At 39.1% G+C, this 21,358-nt stretch overlaps 1 protein-coding gene across 4 annotated transcripts in view; it reads right to left on the bottom strand.

The window, feature by feature from the left end:
- Positions 1-21,358, bottom strand: part of LOC120805729 (tight junction protein ZO-2-like) — a 129,131-nt gene that overhangs the window by 12,006 nt on the left and 95,767 nt on the right. For all 4 annotated transcript variants that reach the window (XM_040156230.1, XM_040156231.1, XM_040156232.1 and 1 more), the window contains 7 exons: positions 14,338-14,557; positions 12,969-13,153; positions 11,655-11,750; positions 11,458-11,537; positions 2,395-2,605; positions 2,182-2,282; positions 612-830 (listed from right to left, as the gene is read on the bottom strand). In XM_040156230.1, the coding sequence (XP_040012164.1) occupies positions 612-830; positions 2,182-2,282; positions 2,395-2,605; positions 11,458-11,537; positions 11,655-11,750; positions 12,969-13,153; positions 14,338-14,557 (1,112 nt within the window). The remainder of the gene's footprint in view (positions 1-611; positions 831-2,181; positions 2,283-2,394; positions 2,606-11,457; positions 11,538-11,654; positions 11,751-12,968; positions 13,154-14,337; positions 14,558-21,358) is intronic.

The raw sequence follows: 21,358 nt of genomic DNA, 5'->3' as shown, positions 1-21,358 counted from the left end.
TTAAAAAGGGACATATTGTACTTTTTATTCAAATACATTTATCTCACACACATAGTTACTACTTACTTTGCAGATGAATTTTTATACATACAAAGCATGACACTTTTGTGTTCCAAGTGCAACATGATGAAGTAAAATCTTTGAGGAGAAACTGTGTGAAAGTGTGCAGCGTTAATCCCAGCTGTATCATTTATTGTGTTTCACCCCTCTCTGTGATGGGAAGGTTATAACAGGTAAAAACTGCCTTTAGATGTGTTTGGATGACACTTAATACAAACTACTTCATTTCAAACATACTGACTTACATGAAGTACAAGTACCTTAAAAATTGCTCAACAATACTTGAGTAAATATACTTAGCTACTTTCCACTACTGCCCAGGGGTCAATAAAAAATATTTATGAACTGTTTTCAATAATAAAGATAAAAAAAATTCTAAAATCCCCAACATTTAAATAAGAAAGATTTTTTTTCATAATCATTGCTTTAGTCTGTGATAAAAGGCATTTTGTAAAAAAGAGAGGTTGCTGCTGTAGCGGATCAGTACATGGAGCAGCATTGAATGTGTGTGTGTGTGTGTGTGTGTGTGTATGTGTGTGTGAGACTCTGACCTCTTCAGCAGTGACAGGTTCAGATGAGCGACTGATGGCAGAGATGTGTATTGTCTCCAAATCAGGCTCATTGTCAGTGCAGGTCCCCCCCTCGTCGGCGGTATCATCCAGGTCGGAGGTCAGCCGGCTGTCCATGCTGAGGTAGTCAGCAGACATGGCGGACAGGAAGGACAGACGCTCCACATCCTGGCATTCCAGATCATTCTCTACTCCCTCCAGCTAGAAGAGACACATGGTGGATCTTGGGTGTACAGGAAGGAAGGATGGACAGACGGATAGCACAACAACAAAAGAGAAGAAAGAAAGACAAACAAAGGCCAAGCTGTAGAGCACTACTGGTAGGAAGTAGAAAGACACATGGTGAGCATTCTCAGAGTGCACACACAGGTGGCTGCTATCAAGGTGACACGGAGGGCAGTCAGTCCACTACAGTCTAATGAAATGGAATAAGAATAAACTATGATGTACACTCAGTGCCCAGTTTAGTGGGTACACCTAGATAAAACTAATGCAGTCTAATACAACAGTCCTGCAATAAATCCTATCTTCAAGAAGGTTCTAAGGTGTAGTTTGTGTTGAAACTGTTTCAGGCGGGTTTTTGTATTATTTTGCCATCCCTCACTGATAAAAAAGGGGTGGACAAAATAATAGAAACACCTCTCTGTATAACATATAGTTTAAATACACCATAAACTGCAGCCTCCAAAATGATCATTCAGTCAAATCAAAACCTCTCTGAAACAGTTTCAAGGATCTATTGCATGACTGTTGGATTAGACTGGCTTAGTTTTTGCTAGGTGGACCTAATAAACTGGACACCTGTGTAGATGGCATTGCTCATACTGATATTTGTGGACTGAAGCTGTGAAGTACAAGTAATTGAAACACATGATTATATAAACTGAGACATGGCTTTACACTTTGAGTTAGCTTTTAATGAAATGTACAAAAAACTACTTTGCCTTACAACAAAGTGAACAGGGCAACCACACATGTCATCAGACAGAATTTAAATATACAGTTAAACCTACAGTATGGTTTAACATTATATTTGGGAGCAAAAGTCAGGAACTGTAAACATTGATACCAAAATTGTTTTATAAATGTCCATTAGAATTACAGTATGTCCCTCAGTACAGTACATTAAACTTTGACCTACTGTACTGACCATTGTCGTGCATGCATGCAGTGAATGATTTTAACTGACATTGCTGGCTCACTCTTTTGCCCTTTCAAATAAGAGGTTTCGATAATATCTCTATTTTTGGGACGTGTGTGTGTGTTTGTTTGTGTATGGGCTTGTATTACTCATGTTGTGGGGACATAAATCTGTTTACACAGTCACACTGCGGGGACTTGATTTCCTTTTGTGGACAAAAAGCACATCCCCATAACATAAATCATTAAATTTTAGGGTGAAGGCTTGTTTTAAGGTTAAGGTAATGTTAGGTTTAGGTGAAGGTTAGGTTAAGTCTCCCAGAGATTAATGTAAGTCAATGTAATGCCCTCTGAAGCAATGGAAACATGACTCTGTGTGTGTGTTTGTGTGTGTGTGTGTGTGTGTGTTTACCTTGCCATCAGAAACCCAGACAGCCTGCATCTGCTGCGCTCTGATGGAGTCTTTGACGCTGCCATACCAGGCGTCGTTGGCTGAGTTCAGATCAATGGTGGCTGGATGAGAAAACCGTCCAACCTCAGCATGTACACTTCAATTATCGTAGATATACAGCTACTGTACAGTGTTATTGTACATTAAACCTGACTGAATGTGTGTTGACTGTACCAGTGAATAAGTGAGAGCAGGTCTTCCTCAGTTTGAAGGCTTGTTCATAGAGTTTGCTGGCGCTGCGGTTGGAGCTGGGGATGATCCTCTGCCTCATGGCCTTGATACCATGCTTGCTGTCTGGGGTGAAGAAGATGACAATGGGGTACCATTGAGTGTAGTTCAGAGTGTCCACTGCCTTGGGTGTCACATCCAGCAGGGCGTGCTTGTCCTGCGTGGTGTAAAGAAAGGGAACATGAAGTAATGCTGAAGACTGTTAATGGAGGTCGCACCATACCAGCTGTGGACCAGTTTTATCCAAAAATTTAGCTGGAAAAGGTGACACTGAAATGGTACTAAAAAAAGTAAGAGTCACTTTCTGCCTTGATAATTTTGGTGATTTTATTTACAACTAATGGCCTGACAATTGTGCTGACATGTTCCAGCATGAAGACTTTATCAGAGCACATCTTAAAACAGGTTGTGTTCTTTTTAAAGGACGTGTCATACAGTCAACAGGTAAAAAATGTATGGTTTTCATACAAATGAAAATTGCTCAGAAGTTTTCCTGCTACAGCCTTAGATGGTCTAGTATGACCAGAAGCTTATGGTGGATAGTGGCTTAATTTTAGATATCATAATGCTTGCTGTGTAGGTGCAATGATTTACTGTGATTCATCAGTCATTATTTTTATGACCCTTTTCTACTTGTACTACTGTTAAATTAAATTTTTTAGCATTTATTATTATCCCATAATTGTCACTACAGGCCACAGTAGCCACTGTTCAGAAAAGTTTACACAGGCTCACTTTAAAAAGAAAAACAAAAATGAAACTAGAACTTATAGGTCCCGAAAGAAGTAGAAAAAGCTCATTCAAAATCACACAAATCACTAAAAATCCAGCTGTGGAAAATAACCTTACTCAACAGTATGTCATGCTGTTTAGACAAATTTATTTTGTCTAAACAGGGATGTTCATTTAATAAACAAAAAATAATAAAAACAATGTTATTTTTGTTTTTAGCGACCTTGTAACAAACACCTTTTCCCATAAACACAAGACAGCTGAAGGCTAAATATCACTGACTGACTGAATAGAAGAGTGAATGGGCAAGTCAACACCAGAGATTACAGCTAAAAAAGTTGGGAAAAATACCCTAGAAGAGAGTGGATTTCAAGGAATGAAGAGAGAAACCAATTTACAATGAGGTAAGTACCCACGTTGCCATGTTGGCAAATTTTCACTGGAGTAATAAACTAAATGATGTTTAACAAGAGATGCTGCCTTCAGATCAGGGGATGAGGCATCCCTAAGGTAACTTTAAATTCTTTAATGTGCTTCCTTTAACCACATCAATATCTTTTACATACCAACTGCTTGGAGCCCACGTAGTGTGGCTTTAAGTATAATGTGTATGAGCCTGTACATGTAACACACGTGTTCTATTACTGGATTACATGTTTGAAAACCAAGTAAAATCAGTTTATACTTAGATTCACTTTGTTCCTCACAGGAACTTATCACTTCCTTTTAAAAAAAATGTGTTTATCATGCACGGCTACTGCTGGGATCTTGGAACCTCAACACCTCAAATCTGAAGCCAGATGCAGATGCTGTGGTTTTCTTTAACACTTAATACAATGCTGATGGAAATAAATAATAAAAAATATACTTGGGTGAAGGCATTTACAGTTAGATAATTTGACAGTGACACAATTTTCGTAATTTAGCTTCTGAACAACACCACAATGGATCTGAAACGAAGCCATCAAGAATATGCACTAAACATTTAGGAATTACCGTAATTTTTATACATAGTCCCTCATTTTCAGAGGCTCAAAAGTAATTGGACAATTGACTGACAATCAATTTCATGGCCAGGCGTGGCCTGTTCCCTCATTATTTAATAACAAATTAAGCAGATAAAAGGTCTGGGGTATATTCCAAGTGTTGCAGCCAGGAAGCCAGGGCGGCTGGATGACTGTCTATAGCAAGAAGCGTAGCCCTGAGCAGAAGCCCAAAGTTCACCACCAACCAGTTCATGTTTCGAAAAGGTTCTCTCCAACAACACACCCAATAAGAAACCAATTCTGATTAATGGCACCTCTATCTTGAGAAACGTTAAGTGAGGGAAACCAGCGACCATAGTTCATTTAATTCATGGGGCCAGAGTGGGTGACTATTTACAACTGCTGGCTAAGGATAAGTGTAAGTATAGTAAGATTATTATTAATATAGTAAGATTGTTATTCACATCAGCAGTAACAACACCTGATTCCACCAATCACAGGTCACTAAAATTAATGTTTAGTTGAGATGTATATACGCAAAGACAATGTCAGATTCCATAGTTTTTTCTGGGACCCCACCAAATCTGACTAGTGATGACATGTATAGCCGCATGTCATCATTCAACCGCTGGTGTCCAACAGATGACATGGGCTTTGTAGATAACTGGAAGACTCTCTGGGAAAGGCCTGGTCTGATTAGGAGAGATGGCATTCATCCCTCTTTGGGTGAAGCAGCTCTCATATCTAGAAATCTGACCAATTTATTAGTAGACCAATACCATGACAACCCAGAGTTGTGACCAGGAGGCAGAGCTGTAGTCCTACAAGCTTCACTGCACTTCCATTAGAGCAATCACCTACCCAAAACCCAACACAGACTGTATCTGCCCCCGACAACCTAATTAATCAAATCAAAAGTAAACAGATATTTTTAAGATATTCATAAAAACCTAATAAAAAATTAACACCACCCCTAATACAACAAAATGGGCTAAGGAAATATGAGAATTAAATGTGGACATTAGATGCCTGTCATCTAAAGCTGTATTAGTAAACGATCTAGTTTACTAGTTTATTACATCAGATTATCATATATTTTGTCTTACTGAAACCTGACCATGTCATGAAGAATATCTTAGTTTATATGAATCATCCCCCCCCCCCATCATATTAATAGTAACATCCCTTCGAGGCACCGGCCGAGGAGGTGGACTTCTATTTGTTATAGTGTACCATGCTGCTGGCCTGTACTCTGAATTATCATCTGAATCCTCAGAGTTTTTAATCAAGTTTAGTCCTTAGCACTGAGTTTATCTCATTATTATACTCAAATGGCTTCTCTCAGAGTGTAAATAAACCCACACAATGTTTTAACTACACCCTCGACCTTGTTCTGGTATACGGCATCGAAAGTGAACATTTATTAGTTTTCCACGGAATTCTCATTTATCAGACCACTATTTAATTACTTTTGAATTTGCATTACTCGATTACACGCCATTATGCAAAAATGCCTTTACTAGACTTCTATCTGATAGTGCTGTAGGTAAATTTAAGGAAGTGATTCTATCAGCACTTAATTCAATGCCAAGTCTCAATATAACAGAGGACTCCTATGCTAACTTTAGTCCCTCCCAAATTGATAATCTTGTCGATAGTTTAGCAGGCTCAGTGCAAATTACACTCAACTCCATTGCCCCCCTAAAAAAGAAGACAACACAAAAAAGGTTAGCTCCATGGTTTAACTCTCAAACCCGCAAATTAAAGCAAACTACGCGAAAACTTGAAAGGATATGACATTCCATCAAATTTGAAGGATCCTGCTTAGTCAGTCTTAAATATCTATAGGAAGGCCCTCTGTAATGCCAGAGCAGCCTATTTCTCATCATGAATAGAGGGAAATAAAAACAACCCTAGGCTTCATTTGAGCACTGTAGTCAGGCTGACAGAGAGTCATAGCTCTATTGATCCCAGTATTCCTACAGCTCTCAGTAGTGATGACTTCATGAGCTTCTTTAATTATAAAACTCTAACTATTAGAAACAAAATTTATCACCTCATGCCCTCAGCACTGATTTATCTTCAAACACATGAACCTTAAAAACAACTGTTAAGACCTGATATACAGTGTATTAGGACAATTTTTCTCCCATTCTTCAACTAACCTCAACGATTTCTTCAGCTAAACCATCAACCTGTCTCTTTGACCCAATCCCAACTAGGCTGCTTAAGGAAGTTTCACCCTTAGTTAGCACTTCTTTACTATATATGATTAATCTGTCTTCAAGAGAATATATCTAACTTTCTCTTCCTTTCTAAGGTCCTTCAGAAAGCAACCAGTCAGTTGTGTGATTTTCTACATAATAGTTTATTTGAGGATTTACAGTCAACATTTAGAGTGCATTGGAGTACAGAGACAGCACTGGTTGAAAGTCACAAATGACCTTCTAATTGCATCGGACAAAGGACTTGTCTCTTGTCAGATCTTAGGCCCTGTTCATACCTTGCATTAACATGCATCTTGGGTGATCTGATCAGAAGTACAGGTGTGAATGTACCTAAGACCCATTCAGGACGCACTTAGATCTGATTGCTCAGACCACATGCGGGGTGATCTGGGCTGCATATGGCCACATTCTTGTGTAGACACATTAGTGTGTATGTGAATGTGTACTGGGCCACATTGAAGGACTGCCTACTCAACTGACCTCCTCTGCGTAAACACATGTCCACACTCATTTGCAAACAAATGCAAGTCAAACAAATAAACTGGTTCTGTCAACGATGTCTGAAAATTTCAAAAAGCCCATAGAGATTATTACGAGTTTCAAACATCTTGGATGATTTGGTCTCGAAGACAACAAGGAATAGACCCAGTCTGTATTGTTTTGATTTCTTCTTCTTCTTTTAATTTCCGGCAGACTAGGCATGGGAAGTACATTGCAGCCTCTAGCCCGTTAAAAACAACAACACACTTGGTCTTTGCAAACAGAACTGATGTACATGTTTATTTGCATACAGAGTGAGATCCGATTAAAAGTGGTCACTCGAGACGCATGTGGAGACACAATATAATGCAATGTAAACTGACATACTTACAGCTGTCTTCTTCTGATCAGCTCACCCAAGACACATGTTAATGCCAGGTATGAACAGGGTCTTAGTGCTGCTTTTGACACCATTGACCATCACATCCTATTACAGAAACTGGAACATTTAATTGGCATTAAAGGAACCGCACTAGAGCTGTATTAATTCCTATTAATCAGATCGATTTCAGCTTGTACACATTAATAATGAATCCTCCATGTACGCAAAGGTTAGACACGGAGGTTCCTCAAGGTTCTGTGCTTGGACCAATTCTACTCACCATATATATGCCTCGTTTAGGCAATATGTAAGCCTTTTTGCCATACCCGGCAATAGATGAAAGATTTAGCAGGCAATTGTGCGTTTGTATCATATTTGATACTGTCATTCCATTTATTATACTGTTAGTTGTCCTTTGGATTATGAGTATATTTGTTAAAGATACCAGCTAATTTGACAGATTTTCCAGTTTGTTATTAGAAATCTCATCCATTGCCAGCAGCCCTCAAGATGATGCTAGGCGACCACAATAAGTAGCAAGATTTGGATTTGCAATTTTTCTTTGAGTCACTCACCGTTCTGTTGATAATTCACAAATTACTTACTCATTGTAGGTAACAAATAGGCTATTCTCAGGGATAGAAGAAGTACTCACATCATTTACTCAAGTAAAAGCAACAATACCACAATGCAGAAATACTCTGTATTATTCAAGTAAAAGTCCAAAAGTACTAATATCAATATATACTTAAAGTACCAAAAGTAAAAGTACTTGTTATGCAGAATGACTCATTTTAGAATAATGTATATTTGTGGATTATAATCTATAATTAATAAATGCATGTTTGATTTTAATTTTGGAGCTGGTAGAGTTGGGGCTAATTTGAATTGCTTTATAGACTGTTGTGTAGCTCTTTTTTATTGATAACATTTTGCTATAATAATCTAAATCTGTAAAGTAACTAGTAACTCAATTTATCAAATAAATGTGGTGGAGTAACAATTGCAATATTTCCTTCTGAAACGTAGCTGAGTAGAATTATAAAGTATCATAAAATGTAATTACTCAAGTAAAGTACAAGTAAATCAAAACTGTACAACTACAATACTTGAGCAAATGTACTTAGTTACTTCACACCACTGGCTATTCTCAATACTTTTGATTTGTATTAGGGAATTATTTAACAGGACGGGTATCTTAACTTTAGCCTAATTTATGTCCAAAACTATGTAGCTGGCCATACATTGAGGCTCGGCTAACTAGTATGTATGCCCATATGTATCTGAGCCCCCTTAGAGTAGACAGAAAGGCACAATGATACGCTCGCTAAAGAAATCCTAGTGTTGGAGCCTTTCAAGTACAAGAAAGGGAGTTTGGACAAGGGGAAGGCCTGGTCTACTATTGCAGATGCCTTGAACAGTTCCTTGTACCTTCAATTTAAAGTTTCACAAAGGTCTGTGAGGGAGAGGTTTGCCCTGATCCAGGATAAATATAAGAAGAAAATTAGTAAAGACGAGGGGAGTAGTAGGACATCCATGAAAGTAACAGAATTATGCAGCAACAGCACACCCAAATGCAGGCTGCCCGGGTAATGCTACTTCTGCAGCAGCAGCAGCGAGGGCATGCATGCTTGCTGTAATTGGAAAACTTGTCAAGGAAAGTTGAGATGAGATGAGATGTTGAATGTTTTAATATTTTATGTCCAATATTTAATAATAAAACAAAATACAATACATGTATGGACATTGTTTCCTTTTCATTGATGTGAAATCGTTATACTCTTTTGCTAGTATATAATGTCTCCATTAACTCTAATACATACAATAATGTTCTGTATTATGTATCTTGCCAGTAACAACATAAAAATGTTTAAGGTTAGAATAGAATTTAGTAATTTGTTTCAATTCATTTGTGGGTTAATGTTACAGCTGTGCAGCACTTGGTAGCCACAACCTATGCACTCAACAGAGAGTAAATAACTCATTAAAAATAGTCCCGAATGTGTGTAGGATCCAGTTTGAAAAATTTTGTTGTCTGATTGCCATACAGGCAAGTGGGTGCATTTCTTAACAAGGTAGAGTTTATCTACGTTGCTCAACCCAATTTGAAATTTTTCTTAAAGTCCATGAACTTAAAGTAATATGCAATGCCCCCAAACAACCACTCTATAGACAATCTCACTTCACTCAAACATTTGTTGAATGCCATCATCTGGGGAGCAAGAATAATATTTCTGAATGGGCCCTGGAGGTGAGCATTCAGTGCAAATGCAGGATCTCCATATAAGCACAATGGATGGCCAGCATGGGACACTGTATGCTGTTCCATTACAGGTAGTAATCCAGAGACTGCTAACAGCCCAAAATCACATTTCCTTCCCTCTTCAATACAAAATCAGCGTTATTTATTAAATCAAACTCAGCATTAGGAGTAGCCCTAAATTTGCATTTTTCAAATGTAACTTTATGTCACATGAGTCCTGATTATGTGTAACTTACCCACTGAACCATTTAGATTGGCAATTAAGCCATTTGGAATGGCAACTGCCTGGAATTTTAAGATTTGCACTCTTTTGTGGCCACTGTACATCACTCACTGGTTCATTCATGGTCTAGCAATAGGTCTTACTGTGCCAACTATGAAGACAAAGCAGTTGTCCAGTGGGGCACCCATCTGGTGTATGTAGTCAGCATATGTTTGACTGGGTTTAGTGTATTGTTCTTCCACTCTGTAATTCTGCAATGGTGAGCATCGTAGATGAAATCCAGCATGCAGTTTGTTCCTATGCACAAGACTGGTAATGGTCGCTGTCCAAATTGCTGCATAATGTCGCTGTAACGGCATAGGTATGTCAGCCACTTCACTAGCATGCAGAGCTTTTCATGATTTTGTGGTGAACAGCGGTGTTCACCACAAAATCATGAAATATGCTAAAATTGTTTTTCCAAATTACTCTTAGGTTCTAAGTGCTATCTGCATGAAAATTGGCACGTGTCATCTATGTAGTCTCATAGACAAGTTATTAAAAGAATTTTGATACTCAAAAAAATGCAAAACTTATAAAGGTAAAACATGTACTCATACAAAGGAAGTGATTTTGTATCTTTACATAGGTCTGTCTGATAAACATTAAACTTGTACAAAATTTGATGCATATTGGCCACTAAGTACCACTTTTGCACAAAGTTGAATAATATGAAAAACCTGCTTTTTCAAACTCATCTAAGGTTTAAGTCCAATCCTCATAAATTGTTGCATGTAACATCTAAGGACCCTCATGATTGTCGGCTCACATACAACTTGGGGTAAGTCGCAACAGGTTTACTCAACTTCAAGTCCAGGTTTTAAGCCAGGCTAGGTTAACCACGCTTTCTGGAACACACCACTGGAATTCCCCTCAGAAACACTCCAACCTTGGTGGAATGTTTTCCAGTCTCTGTGCTGCTATCAACCTTTGACTTGCATTGTGCCTGTGGGCCTGTAAATCCAACATAAATCGCCTCAATGGACCACCATGTGCAAATTGCATGGGGGCGCATTGACCCCGTTAATACCTGCCTGCAGGTCTATTCATTCTTATTATTACTATACATCTCTATCGGGAACTTGCATTTTGCTATGTTTTCTTTCCTCCTGCTCTCTCTCTTTCTCCCCCCCCCCTCCCCTCTCTCTCTCTCTCTCTCTCTCTTTCTGCCCCCCCCCCCCCCCCTCTCTCTCTCTGCCCCCCCCCCCCTCTCATCCCAACCAATCGAGGCAGATGGCCGCCTACATAGAGCTCATTTCTCTTCAAGGTTTCTACCTGTTAAAAGGGAGTTTCCTCACCAATGTCGCCAAGTGGTTGCTCATTGGGGATTGTTGGATCTCTGTAAATAATATTATAAAGAGTACGGTCTAGACCGGCTCTATATGAATAGTGTCCTGAGATAACTTATATTATGATTTGGCACTATATAAATAAATTGTCAAATTAAACCACTCATGAAACACAGATCACAGTTTCCCAGGGCTTGGTTATAGTATGTACTGTAGGTAGTTGGTTCACAAAATCCTTTAAATATACCATTTCATGAATACAGATTGATAAAATTTAATAGTTCTTTCCCCAAAATGAAGGTATTGGAACACAACATTTGATTAAATTATATTTTGCATGTGTGTATGTGTGTGTGTGTGCACGTGTGTGCACGTGAGATTGGAGACCTGCTCGATGATTTGTCGGATGGTGTTCAGACGAACCACACCTGAGGACTTCTCAGAGCCGGCGTCTTTTGGCTCGGTTTCTAACATAAGAACACAGAAACAAAGGAAGATTAATTTACATGCAATACTCTGTTCACATAGGAAGAAAGACTTTCTCACACAAACACACGGACAGAAAGTGGCTGGCAGAGACTTACTAGCAATAACAAATAGTTCAGGCATCTCAGAGGCCAGTCTCTCATTAGCAGCATCAGCGATTGGGCCGAACAGAACCACAGGACGCCGGAAACCAGCTGCAATGACAAACTTTTAATAATCAAGTGGTCTTTAATAGAACCTGACCAATACTAGATTTTTTAAGCTGACAGAGTTTTTAAATTACCTCAAACATATCTCTGACTTTTCTGTGCTGACTTTTCTTGTTACTTATAGGCCAACATTTTGCCTATACAATATACCTGTGAATAGCTAAAATCGGATGATAACATTAGCCATGCCAGTATATCATACAGAAGTCTTAAAACATTCATATATGAGGAACTAAAAAAGTTACTGACTTGCAAAAGAATATCTGGAATAATAGTGTTAGATTACGCAGCACATACAAACATGCAGAGCAATCAAATTTTCAAATTTCATAAATCAAGAGAAAAAATATCTGATCATTTCCAATCTAAAAATATAATGTTTTGACTGTGACCATGCTTTAATGCATGTTAGTGGCTTTGTGGAAAATTTCCTCAGAAACTGTCCAAAACTGGATCAGACTGAATCTGTTTTTTGAGTACCCTAAAAAAAACATTAACTCTCCTTTAAGCATTAATCACAAAGGACAAGAAAAAACAAAATACAAGAGAAAGTGATGCCTCGGTTCATCAGCATCTCCAACATACAGCGCCGTGGATTTTACAAGACCCCTGAGGATACCCTGTGATATCTGGCACCAAGACATTAGCAGCAAACTTCTTCATTTAAGAATTACGGAGGCCATTGTGCTCTTGGGAACCTTCAATGCAGCAGAAATATTTTGTAGCCTTCCCCAGATCTGTGCTCTGACACAAACCTGCCTCTGAGATCTGCAGGCAGTTCCCTTGAAGTAATGGCTTGGTTTTTGCCCCGATATGCATTGTTAGGTATGAGAACTTATAAAGTACATTTCCAAATCATGTCCAATAAATTTGATTTACCACTAGGTGGACTCCATCAAGGCATAGAAACATCTCAAAGATGATCAAAAGAAATGGGAGGCATCTGAGCTATTTCAGTTCAAAAAATTCATAAAAGGGTCTGAATGCTTATGTCAATTTGATATTTCAGTTTTTCCTTTTAAATAAATTTGTAAAAAATTTAAAAAAAAATCAGTTTTCGCTTTGTCATTATAATGTATTGAGTGCAGACTGATGAGGGGAAAAAATGAAAAAATGCACAACAAATCAAATACTCAAAGACTTTTCCAGTATTTTCATAAACACAGACATAGTGAATCAATTCAAAGGAGTTTTTTCACCCACCCTCACGGAGCACCACTCGTTCATATGCTGGAAAGCGGGTGGCCAGGGTCTGACTGCTCAGGTTTACTCTGCTCTTCCTCAAGTCCTTCCTCTTCACAGAACGCTGGCCTCGCAACCGCCAGAAGTCAGCTCGATCACCCACAACAGCTTTATGAGAGCTCTGGACACTGGCCATCTGCTCTGCTCTGATAGGGAGGACAAATACACCTGTCTAATGTCTAATCCATCCATTATCAAATAAAGTGGCATGAAAAAGTTTGGATATCCCTGGTCAAAATTTCTGTTGCTGTGAATACCTAAACGAGTAAAAGATGGCCTGACTTCCAAAAGGCATACAGTTAAAGATGACACACTTCTTTAATATTTTAAGCAAGATTACTTTTTTATTTCCATCCTTATCAGGAGTGATACATTATGGTTCATTGTGACCTTGCATCGCTCTGGACTGTAACTCTTAGTGGAAGACTGACTGACTGCAGACCAGGTGGTAGCAGCTGAACTCTGAGCATTGATTTATCAAAGCACATAGCAACACTGCTGTGTGGAAACAGGATTGGTAGTAAGGAAGTAAACACCTGAAATATAATCAACAATTTTATCTGACATAACAATAAATGTTGTATTTTTCCATGGAAAAATGAAAAAAAAGAGAAATATACCATTTACACAGGCAGTCCAGTGCTAAATCTGTGAACTGTTGCATTAGTTGCTTCACCAACGAACACATGGATTCCAAACTCCAAAATCTGTCACCTTTCATGCTCCATACCTAATCACTAAGTCATGCCAGCTTGCTGCCTTGTTGAATGTGTGTAGTTTCAGTTACAGTAAATTATATTATGGGGGTTTGAATGTATAATGTTCATGCATTTTTACAGGCACTCTTCTGTACCTCTGACCTCATCTGAAATTCATGGATGGATCTTTACTACGGAAATTTGAATAGCCATGTTTTAGAAAAAAACTCACTGTGATTTTTGCTGGGCATCAGCATGTAATTACAGCCCCTGGTCTCTGTGAGGCTAGGGATGGGAACTGGTGATGATGGTATTGTTAATCTTTTGTAGACCTCCATATCTCGGGAGGAAGAACAATTTATTTTTCCATCCCTCAAGGCCTCAGTGTGCTTTGAATGAACTAATTTGTACAACATGTTGTCTGGCCACGTCTTAAGTGTTTCTACTTGTTTTAAATGCCCACATTCAAAGAAAGGGTGAAAAGCCTAGTGTTATAGTCTCCTGGCTCCACTCCACTGCCTCCCATATCTCTCTCCAACAACTCTGAATCATACTTAGGCCTTCAACCCTCTTAAGGATATACCTTCATAGGCTTCGTAAGTTCCTTAAAATGGAACAGCTGATGGCCCTACCTGCTCTTGTTGGGGATGATGCCCTTCCCCAGCAGCTGTTTGTCTTTGCCAACACGGATTGCCAACCAGTTGCCAAGCTTGCCATCATACAGAGTATCCACCACCTTAAAGATGTCCCCTCGGCTGAATGCCAAACTCTGAGGAGTCTCCTTCTCATACTCAAAGTGGGTCCGGATGAAGAAGGAGTCTCCACGCCCAGAGACCAAGATATCATTATAAACTAAACACACAGAAAAGAGAGAGATAAAGAGAAGGAGGCATTAAACAGAATAAGAGAAAAGTGGATGTAGGAAAAGAAGAGAGGAGGCAGCAATAGAAGGATAATTTGAGGCTCAGACAATGTGATTAGCACTAGACTCTGTTTGAAGACAACTGATGCTATCATATTTTCTCCAAGTTCAAGTGAAGTCTGATACTGCTGTACTCTGCAGCTGGGATTAAGTTCGGGGTGGTTGCAGCCTGAAGCAGTTGTGTCAGACTAGATTGAGGTCAATCCCAACATACACCATCCTGCTGCCTCAAATACTCCCTGAGCACCAAATGTGGATTAATCTGCCGCTGAAAACAGTCCCCAACAAATGGACTATTTCTTCATTCTTTCAAATGTGGATGTCTTCCTGAGTTTGACCTCTTCCCAGTCGATAATCTGATTGGGTTTGGTCCATTCTCTTAAACTGACACAATGGTTCCAACCAGTTTTATTTGTGCAATCAAAACAAAGTGCACATATTCGTCTGACTGTTGTATGGAAATACACTTTACAGCCTACTCCAGGGTCCTGCGTGGCTTCCTGATTTGATATGTGTGGTCTAACAAAGCACTGACCAAAAAGGACCAACAGTGGCAACAGTCATACTGACTACAATCCACTGCTGCCATGGCTTTATTCACATTGTGGATTCAGCCAAAGCATATATTCAGTGTACTTTAATCACATATTCATACTGATAAAATACATCAAACAAAGGGTTCCCCTTGTATAACTTTCTTCTAGTTGAATGCAAAAACCTACAAAGACTATGAAAATCATGTGAGTAGAGGCACTCTACAGGACTTCAAAAACAGAACATTTGAAGAAATACAAGAAATATAATGTATTGGTTTGCTATTATTCAAAACCTCCTTTTCATCATTAATACCACTTTGAGACAAACAGTGAGTTTTGATTAAGGTTTTGCAGACTTTCTGGACCCACTAAGTGACATTATCACCTTTTTGCAATAAACTCTTAACATGCTCAGGACTTTTCAAATGAACTTCTCACCCTATAAAAAAGGTTTCAGAAGTAACATATGCCCCACCTGGCACTACCTTCTTCAACCTGGATCGACTGACGTTTTTATCTGATACTACAATTAACGGCAGGACGTGAACTTTAATTATCACCTTGTGATCACCCAGCTGTTGAACTTTAAAAAGGGACAAGACGATATACAAATGTCCTTGGAACAGAAGATAAAATAATGTATTCAATATTCAAAATGATGTTTCACTAAGAAAATAAACAGAAACAAACACATAATTGATCAGCAGTCTTTTCCTCTCTCTCTCTCTCTCTCCCTCTTTCTGTCTCTGCACTACACACACATATACACACATCCATACAGATACTCGCCCCCTCTTTCTCTCTTTCTCACTCTGATATAAAGGTGCTTGACTTCAGTCGTAAATTATAGCTGTATGCCTACGACATTACTTCATTAGATTATTAATAAAATTAGTGTTTGTTAACCTTTGTTACTCTATTGAAGACAGTATTGAAGATCATTTTGATAGTTAACTTGTCTTATACCATTCTGAATAATCTCCCTACTGCACTCTGATTATTACTATATGATTTTCTTCATACTCTATGTAATAGTCTCTTACATACATACATTCCCCCTGTCTCTTCAAACAAAGAAGAAGGAGGCTCATCGGAGGAAAGTTGCAACTCCGCACGAATATCCAGTTGATAAAAAGAACTACATCCTACACTTGACAGAGCGATCTCCTGGCACATTTTGCACTTTGGCACGTCTGGTACCTGAATTCTTTACAGTTCTGTCTCTGTTTAACTTTACTTTTGGCTTGTCCTCGTTTTTCCATTTTGCTTTTTGTCCTTCAAAATTTTCTTGTAGTTACTCACCAAGCCCCATCTCCAGTCATTTGACCTCTTCTAGACTGGCATTCTGAAAAATATTCTCAGTCACTTTCTTGCTGAGAGTTAGCGATAAGACTATTGATACGACTCTAACTAGTGTCCTTAATTTGTGTAATTAGTGTAAAAATAGAGCAGACAGCTCAGCAAACATTGGAAACTGAGAAATGTACAAAAAACAAGTGTAAAAAGGGCATGTGGTTTTACAGGAGTTTATGTACTAGATTCTTTCTTAGCATTTCTTTCTCAACTTCTTGGAGTCTCATCATCACCGTTAAGATGCCAGACACCATGAAGACTCAAGGAAGAGACTGGCCAAGAAATAGTCCACACACTTCATGAACCATACATATTTGCAGCAAGCTGCTTTGTTGGTTGGTTCAGTCAAAATTTATACCTGGCAGTTAGTAGAAAACTTGTAACAGCTTGTGCTGTGTCCCAAGGTTCTGTCCTGTGTCCTGTTTTGTAGTTTTAAAGGTGTATCACTTCTATCCAGAGATTATTCAATTTTACATCTCCTTTAAGCCTGACCACATTGTAAAATCATATATCAGGCACTGGACCTGCATTAGAAAGCTACTGCAGCCTGATATCACAAGTAGATCTCTGAGGTCCTCTGATCAGGGCTTGTTGACTTTTCCTCATCTTAGACTTAAAACTAAAGGAGGGGTCCAAAACTGAAAGTTGTAATTTCCAAACTACAACTCTCTCCCTTTTCATTTATTTTTTCTCTGCCCCTTAATGGGGTGTCTTTATTATATGTCTTGCTTTTGCCTTTTCTTGTAAAGCACTTAATGATGTCTGTTCTAAAAAGAGTGCTTTGTAAATAAACTTAATTAATTAAATAATTAATTGATTAACTTAGTGATACGTACATCTCTGTTTAAGACATTAAATGAAAACTAAGCCTAGTTTGAATTTATGAACTGTCACAGTCTGCTGCTCACTTCTGGGGGTGGCTGTGGCTCAGAAGGACAGCAGGTCGTCCCCAGGTCCTCCAGTCTACATGTCAAAGTTTTCTTTGGTAAGATACTGAACCCAGATGGCTGTGCCATCAGTATGTGTGAGTGTGTGTGTATGAATGTGTGTGCGAATGGGTGAATTTAGCATGTAGTGTAAAGCCCTTTGAGTAGTTGATAAGACTAGAAAAGTGCCATATAAGTACAGTCAAATGTACAATTTACCATGTACATTTACCATTCTCCAAGCCCATGTTTTTCCCTTCATCTCCCCAGACCTGCCATTTTCAATCCGTCCACCAGATGTCCCTGGACTTTCTTCCTTTCCCCATATGCATCTGCTCACCTCTTTCCCATCTTCAATCACCTGAGCTTCCCTCCCCACTCACACACCTGTTCCCAGTTCCCTCATTACTGAAGCCAGTATTTAAACATGCAATTGAGTGTTTTTATATGTGCATTAGTATGGTTTTGAAACTTATCCTGTTTTTGATTATATTCAGGATATGGTGTTTACATGGAACATGAAAAACTTGGTTATTCATATCCCTGTATACATGATCCTAACAGTATCCAGGTTTCTGATTGTCGGCCTGCAGGTTTCACTTGATTTCTCACCTTCTCAGCCACGACTGAAATGGTTCAGAAACCTTGATAAGATGTTTACATGCCACAGTATCCTGGTTTCTATCGGAGTCTACTAGATAGTATATCTAGGTTTCTCAAAACCTAGGTCTTATTCAGGTTTCTGAAACTGAAATAAGCAGCTTACGTGTGGAAAACACAACCAGGATACTCCAAAAGCCTGATCATAACCAGGATACTAGTGTGCACATAAATGCACTCCTTCACACCAGCATCTTGTCGGTTCATCTGTTTATGTTCCCCAGTGTTTTCCTATGTGCCTGCAACTGAATTTAGTTACCTGTTGTCTCTACCTTCCTTCCTGTCTGCCCGCCTGTCTACCTGTAAGCCTTATTTTCTCCTTTAAAGCAACTGGACTGCATCAGCCTGTCTGTGTGTCTACGTTTGGGTCCTCCCTGCCTGTGCTGTTATCAGCAACCATAGCAATGAACTGCTGCTGCAACTGGCTGCAAAACATATACACATACATTTTTCTTACAGAACTTGTGAGAACCTTATATGTATTGTATTCATTCCTGAAATTTAAATCTAACCTGATATTCCTCCAAAATTCCCTCCCTGCCAAAACAAAGGTTACGGTTGCATTTCTGACCTCTCTAATCGCAACCAATACCCTTTGTTTTTTATGTGAGGACCTGCCAACTCTCTCTGGTAACCGTAGATGTCTTTTCAGCAGCGCTGGGCAGTGAAGAGCCCCACAGTTTTCATGTCCGGTCAGTGCGCTGCCTCATTGTGTGATGTGTTTTTACTTTGTGAATAGATTTTTTTTCAACAAAAAGGTCAAATCCCTTTTTTCAGAGCCACAAGCTCAACGGGCCAATATACTCATTACCTTAACATATTGTATTGCTCTATCTCACCCAATGTGTTCTTGAGCAGCAATGTGTGGGTGCATGTGTCCATGTGTGTCACGGTTGGCTAAGCCAAATGTAGCCTGATCTGGCCTAATCATTCCATCATTACATGGAAACATGAGAGAAGAGAGAAAGGGAGAGAGTGAAACTAATGAGGCTGAGGTGTGAGAGTGACAGCTGGCAGAGCACTGTGGGAGAGTACTCTGCGTTAGGGATATTCCACAAGTGGCTGACTAGCCTACAACCGAGTAAATTAAAACTGCTCTGATTAACTCCTTCCATTATTCTAGCATTTCTAGTCATTCCATCACTGCTGACACATGTAGTACAGGCTCTGGCAGTGATATGCAGATACAGTGCCTTAAATTCATTTTTTCCCTGGTCACGATACACTCAATACCTCATAATGATGAAGCAATCAGAATTTTAGAATTTTTTGCAAATTTATTAAAAAGGAAAAACTGAAATTTTTTGAATTGAAAAACTCAGGTGCCTCCCATTTTTCTTGATCATCTTTGAGATGTTTTTGCAACTTGATTGGCATCCAACTGTGTTAAATTTAATTGATTGGACATGATTTCGAAATGCAAACACCTGTCTATATAAGGTCTTACAGCTAACAATTCATTCATCAGAGCAAATAGCAAGCCATGATGTCAAAGAAACTGCCTAGAGAGCTCACAGACAGGATTGTGTCAAGGCACAGATCTAGGAAATTCTACAAAAAAAATTCTGCTGCACTGAAGGTTCCCAAGAGCAAAGTGGCCTCCATAATTCTTAAATCCCTACCAGTACTTTTCCTAGAGCTGGCTGCACACCCAAACTGAGCAATTGGGGGAGAAGGTGACTAAGAACCCGATGATCCATCTGGGAGAGTGCACCAGAGATCCTGTGTAGAGATGGGAGATACTTCCAGAAGGCCAACCATAACTGCAACACTCCAGTGATCAGGGCGTTGTGGCAGAGTGGCCAGATGGAATCCTCTCCTCTTGTCTGATGAAACCAAGATTGACCTCAATTCTAAGTATCATGTCTGGAGGAAACTAGGCTCATCACCTGCCCAATACTATCCCAGGGTTGAAGCATGGTGGTGGCACCATCATGCTGCGGGGGTGTTTTCTACGGCAGGGACAGGGAGACTGGTCAGGGCTAAGGGAAAGCTGAGTAGAACAAAGTAAAGTACATAAGTATCCTTAATGAAAACCTGGTCCAGCATGCTCAGGACCTCAGACTGAGCCGAAGGTTCACCTTCCAACAGGACAATGATCCAAAGCACAAAGCCTAGACAATGCAGGAGTAGCTTAGGGACAACTATTTAAATGTCCTTGAGTGGCCCAGCCAGAGCCCTGACCTGAACCCACTTGAACATCTCTGGAGAGACCTAAAAATAGCTTTTCACCTCATCTAACCTTACAGAGCTTAAAAGGAGCTGCAGAGGAGAATTGCAGGAAATCCCCTAATGCAGGTGTACACATCTTGTTGCATAATACCCAAGGAAACTCAAGGCTGTAATCTCTGCCGAAGGTGCTTCAACTGAAGTACTGAGTAAAGGGTCTGAATATCTATGTCAATGTGATATTTTGGATTTACCCATTTAATAAATTTGCAAAAATTCTAAAATTCTGTTTTCTGCTTTGTCATTACGAGGTATTGAGTGTAGATTGATGAGGGAAAAAATTAATTTAAACACTAAACGTTTTCTGAATGAACTCTCTGTTGCACTTGAAGGATGGCGTTCTTCCATGCTGTTGTTACCGTCAACAAATCCTATAAAAATACCAAAACCAACAATGTGTTAGTCTGTCTCTCAATACTGTCGGAATTCCCTACTCTGTGGCTCTCGGCTCCAAGCCATTGGTTTCTACTGAAGACGTGAATCTTCTTAAAAAACACCTCAAAAATAAGAATATTCATTTTTAAACTAGACTCAGTCATTTCCTTAAACAGCTGTGCACTGTAGTTTTTATCAAACGTTACTCAAATAAGAGGATATAGTGCATTGGTTAGGGACTATTTTCAGTCCACATATGGTGCTCTAGTCAGTATCTGGGACAGTAGGACAGTGTATGTGGGACCGAGTTAAATAAACCACTGTGTGTGTGTGTGTGTGTGTGTGTGTGTGTGTGTGTGTGTGTGTGTGTGTGTATGTATGCGTGTGTTCATGATAATGAAGAAACATGTCATCAGTTATCAGCAATCTTTATGTTAAATATGAGATATTTTGACATTTTGGCCTGAAGAGGTAAGCCTGTAGGAAGCTAGAAAAAAAGAGTCTATATGGCAGATTCATGATAATCTGCCATACAGACTGATATTTTTTATTATGTAAAAGTGGAAAATTTGGCCAGATGATATACTAATCCTTTCATTAATAAAGAAAAGTTGTATTACTGGTCAAAGTTGAACTTTTATTGATGTGAGAA

Source organism: Xiphias gladius, chromosome 19 (genome assembly GCF_016859285.1).
Source record: "Xiphias gladius isolate SHS-SW01 ecotype Sanya breed wild chromosome 19, ASM1685928v1, whole genome shotgun sequence".
NCBI classification, from domain to species: Eukaryota; Metazoa; Chordata; class Actinopteri; order Istiophoriformes; family Xiphiidae; genus Xiphias; species Xiphias gladius.
This window is presented reverse-complemented; position numbering and strand designations above follow the sequence as displayed.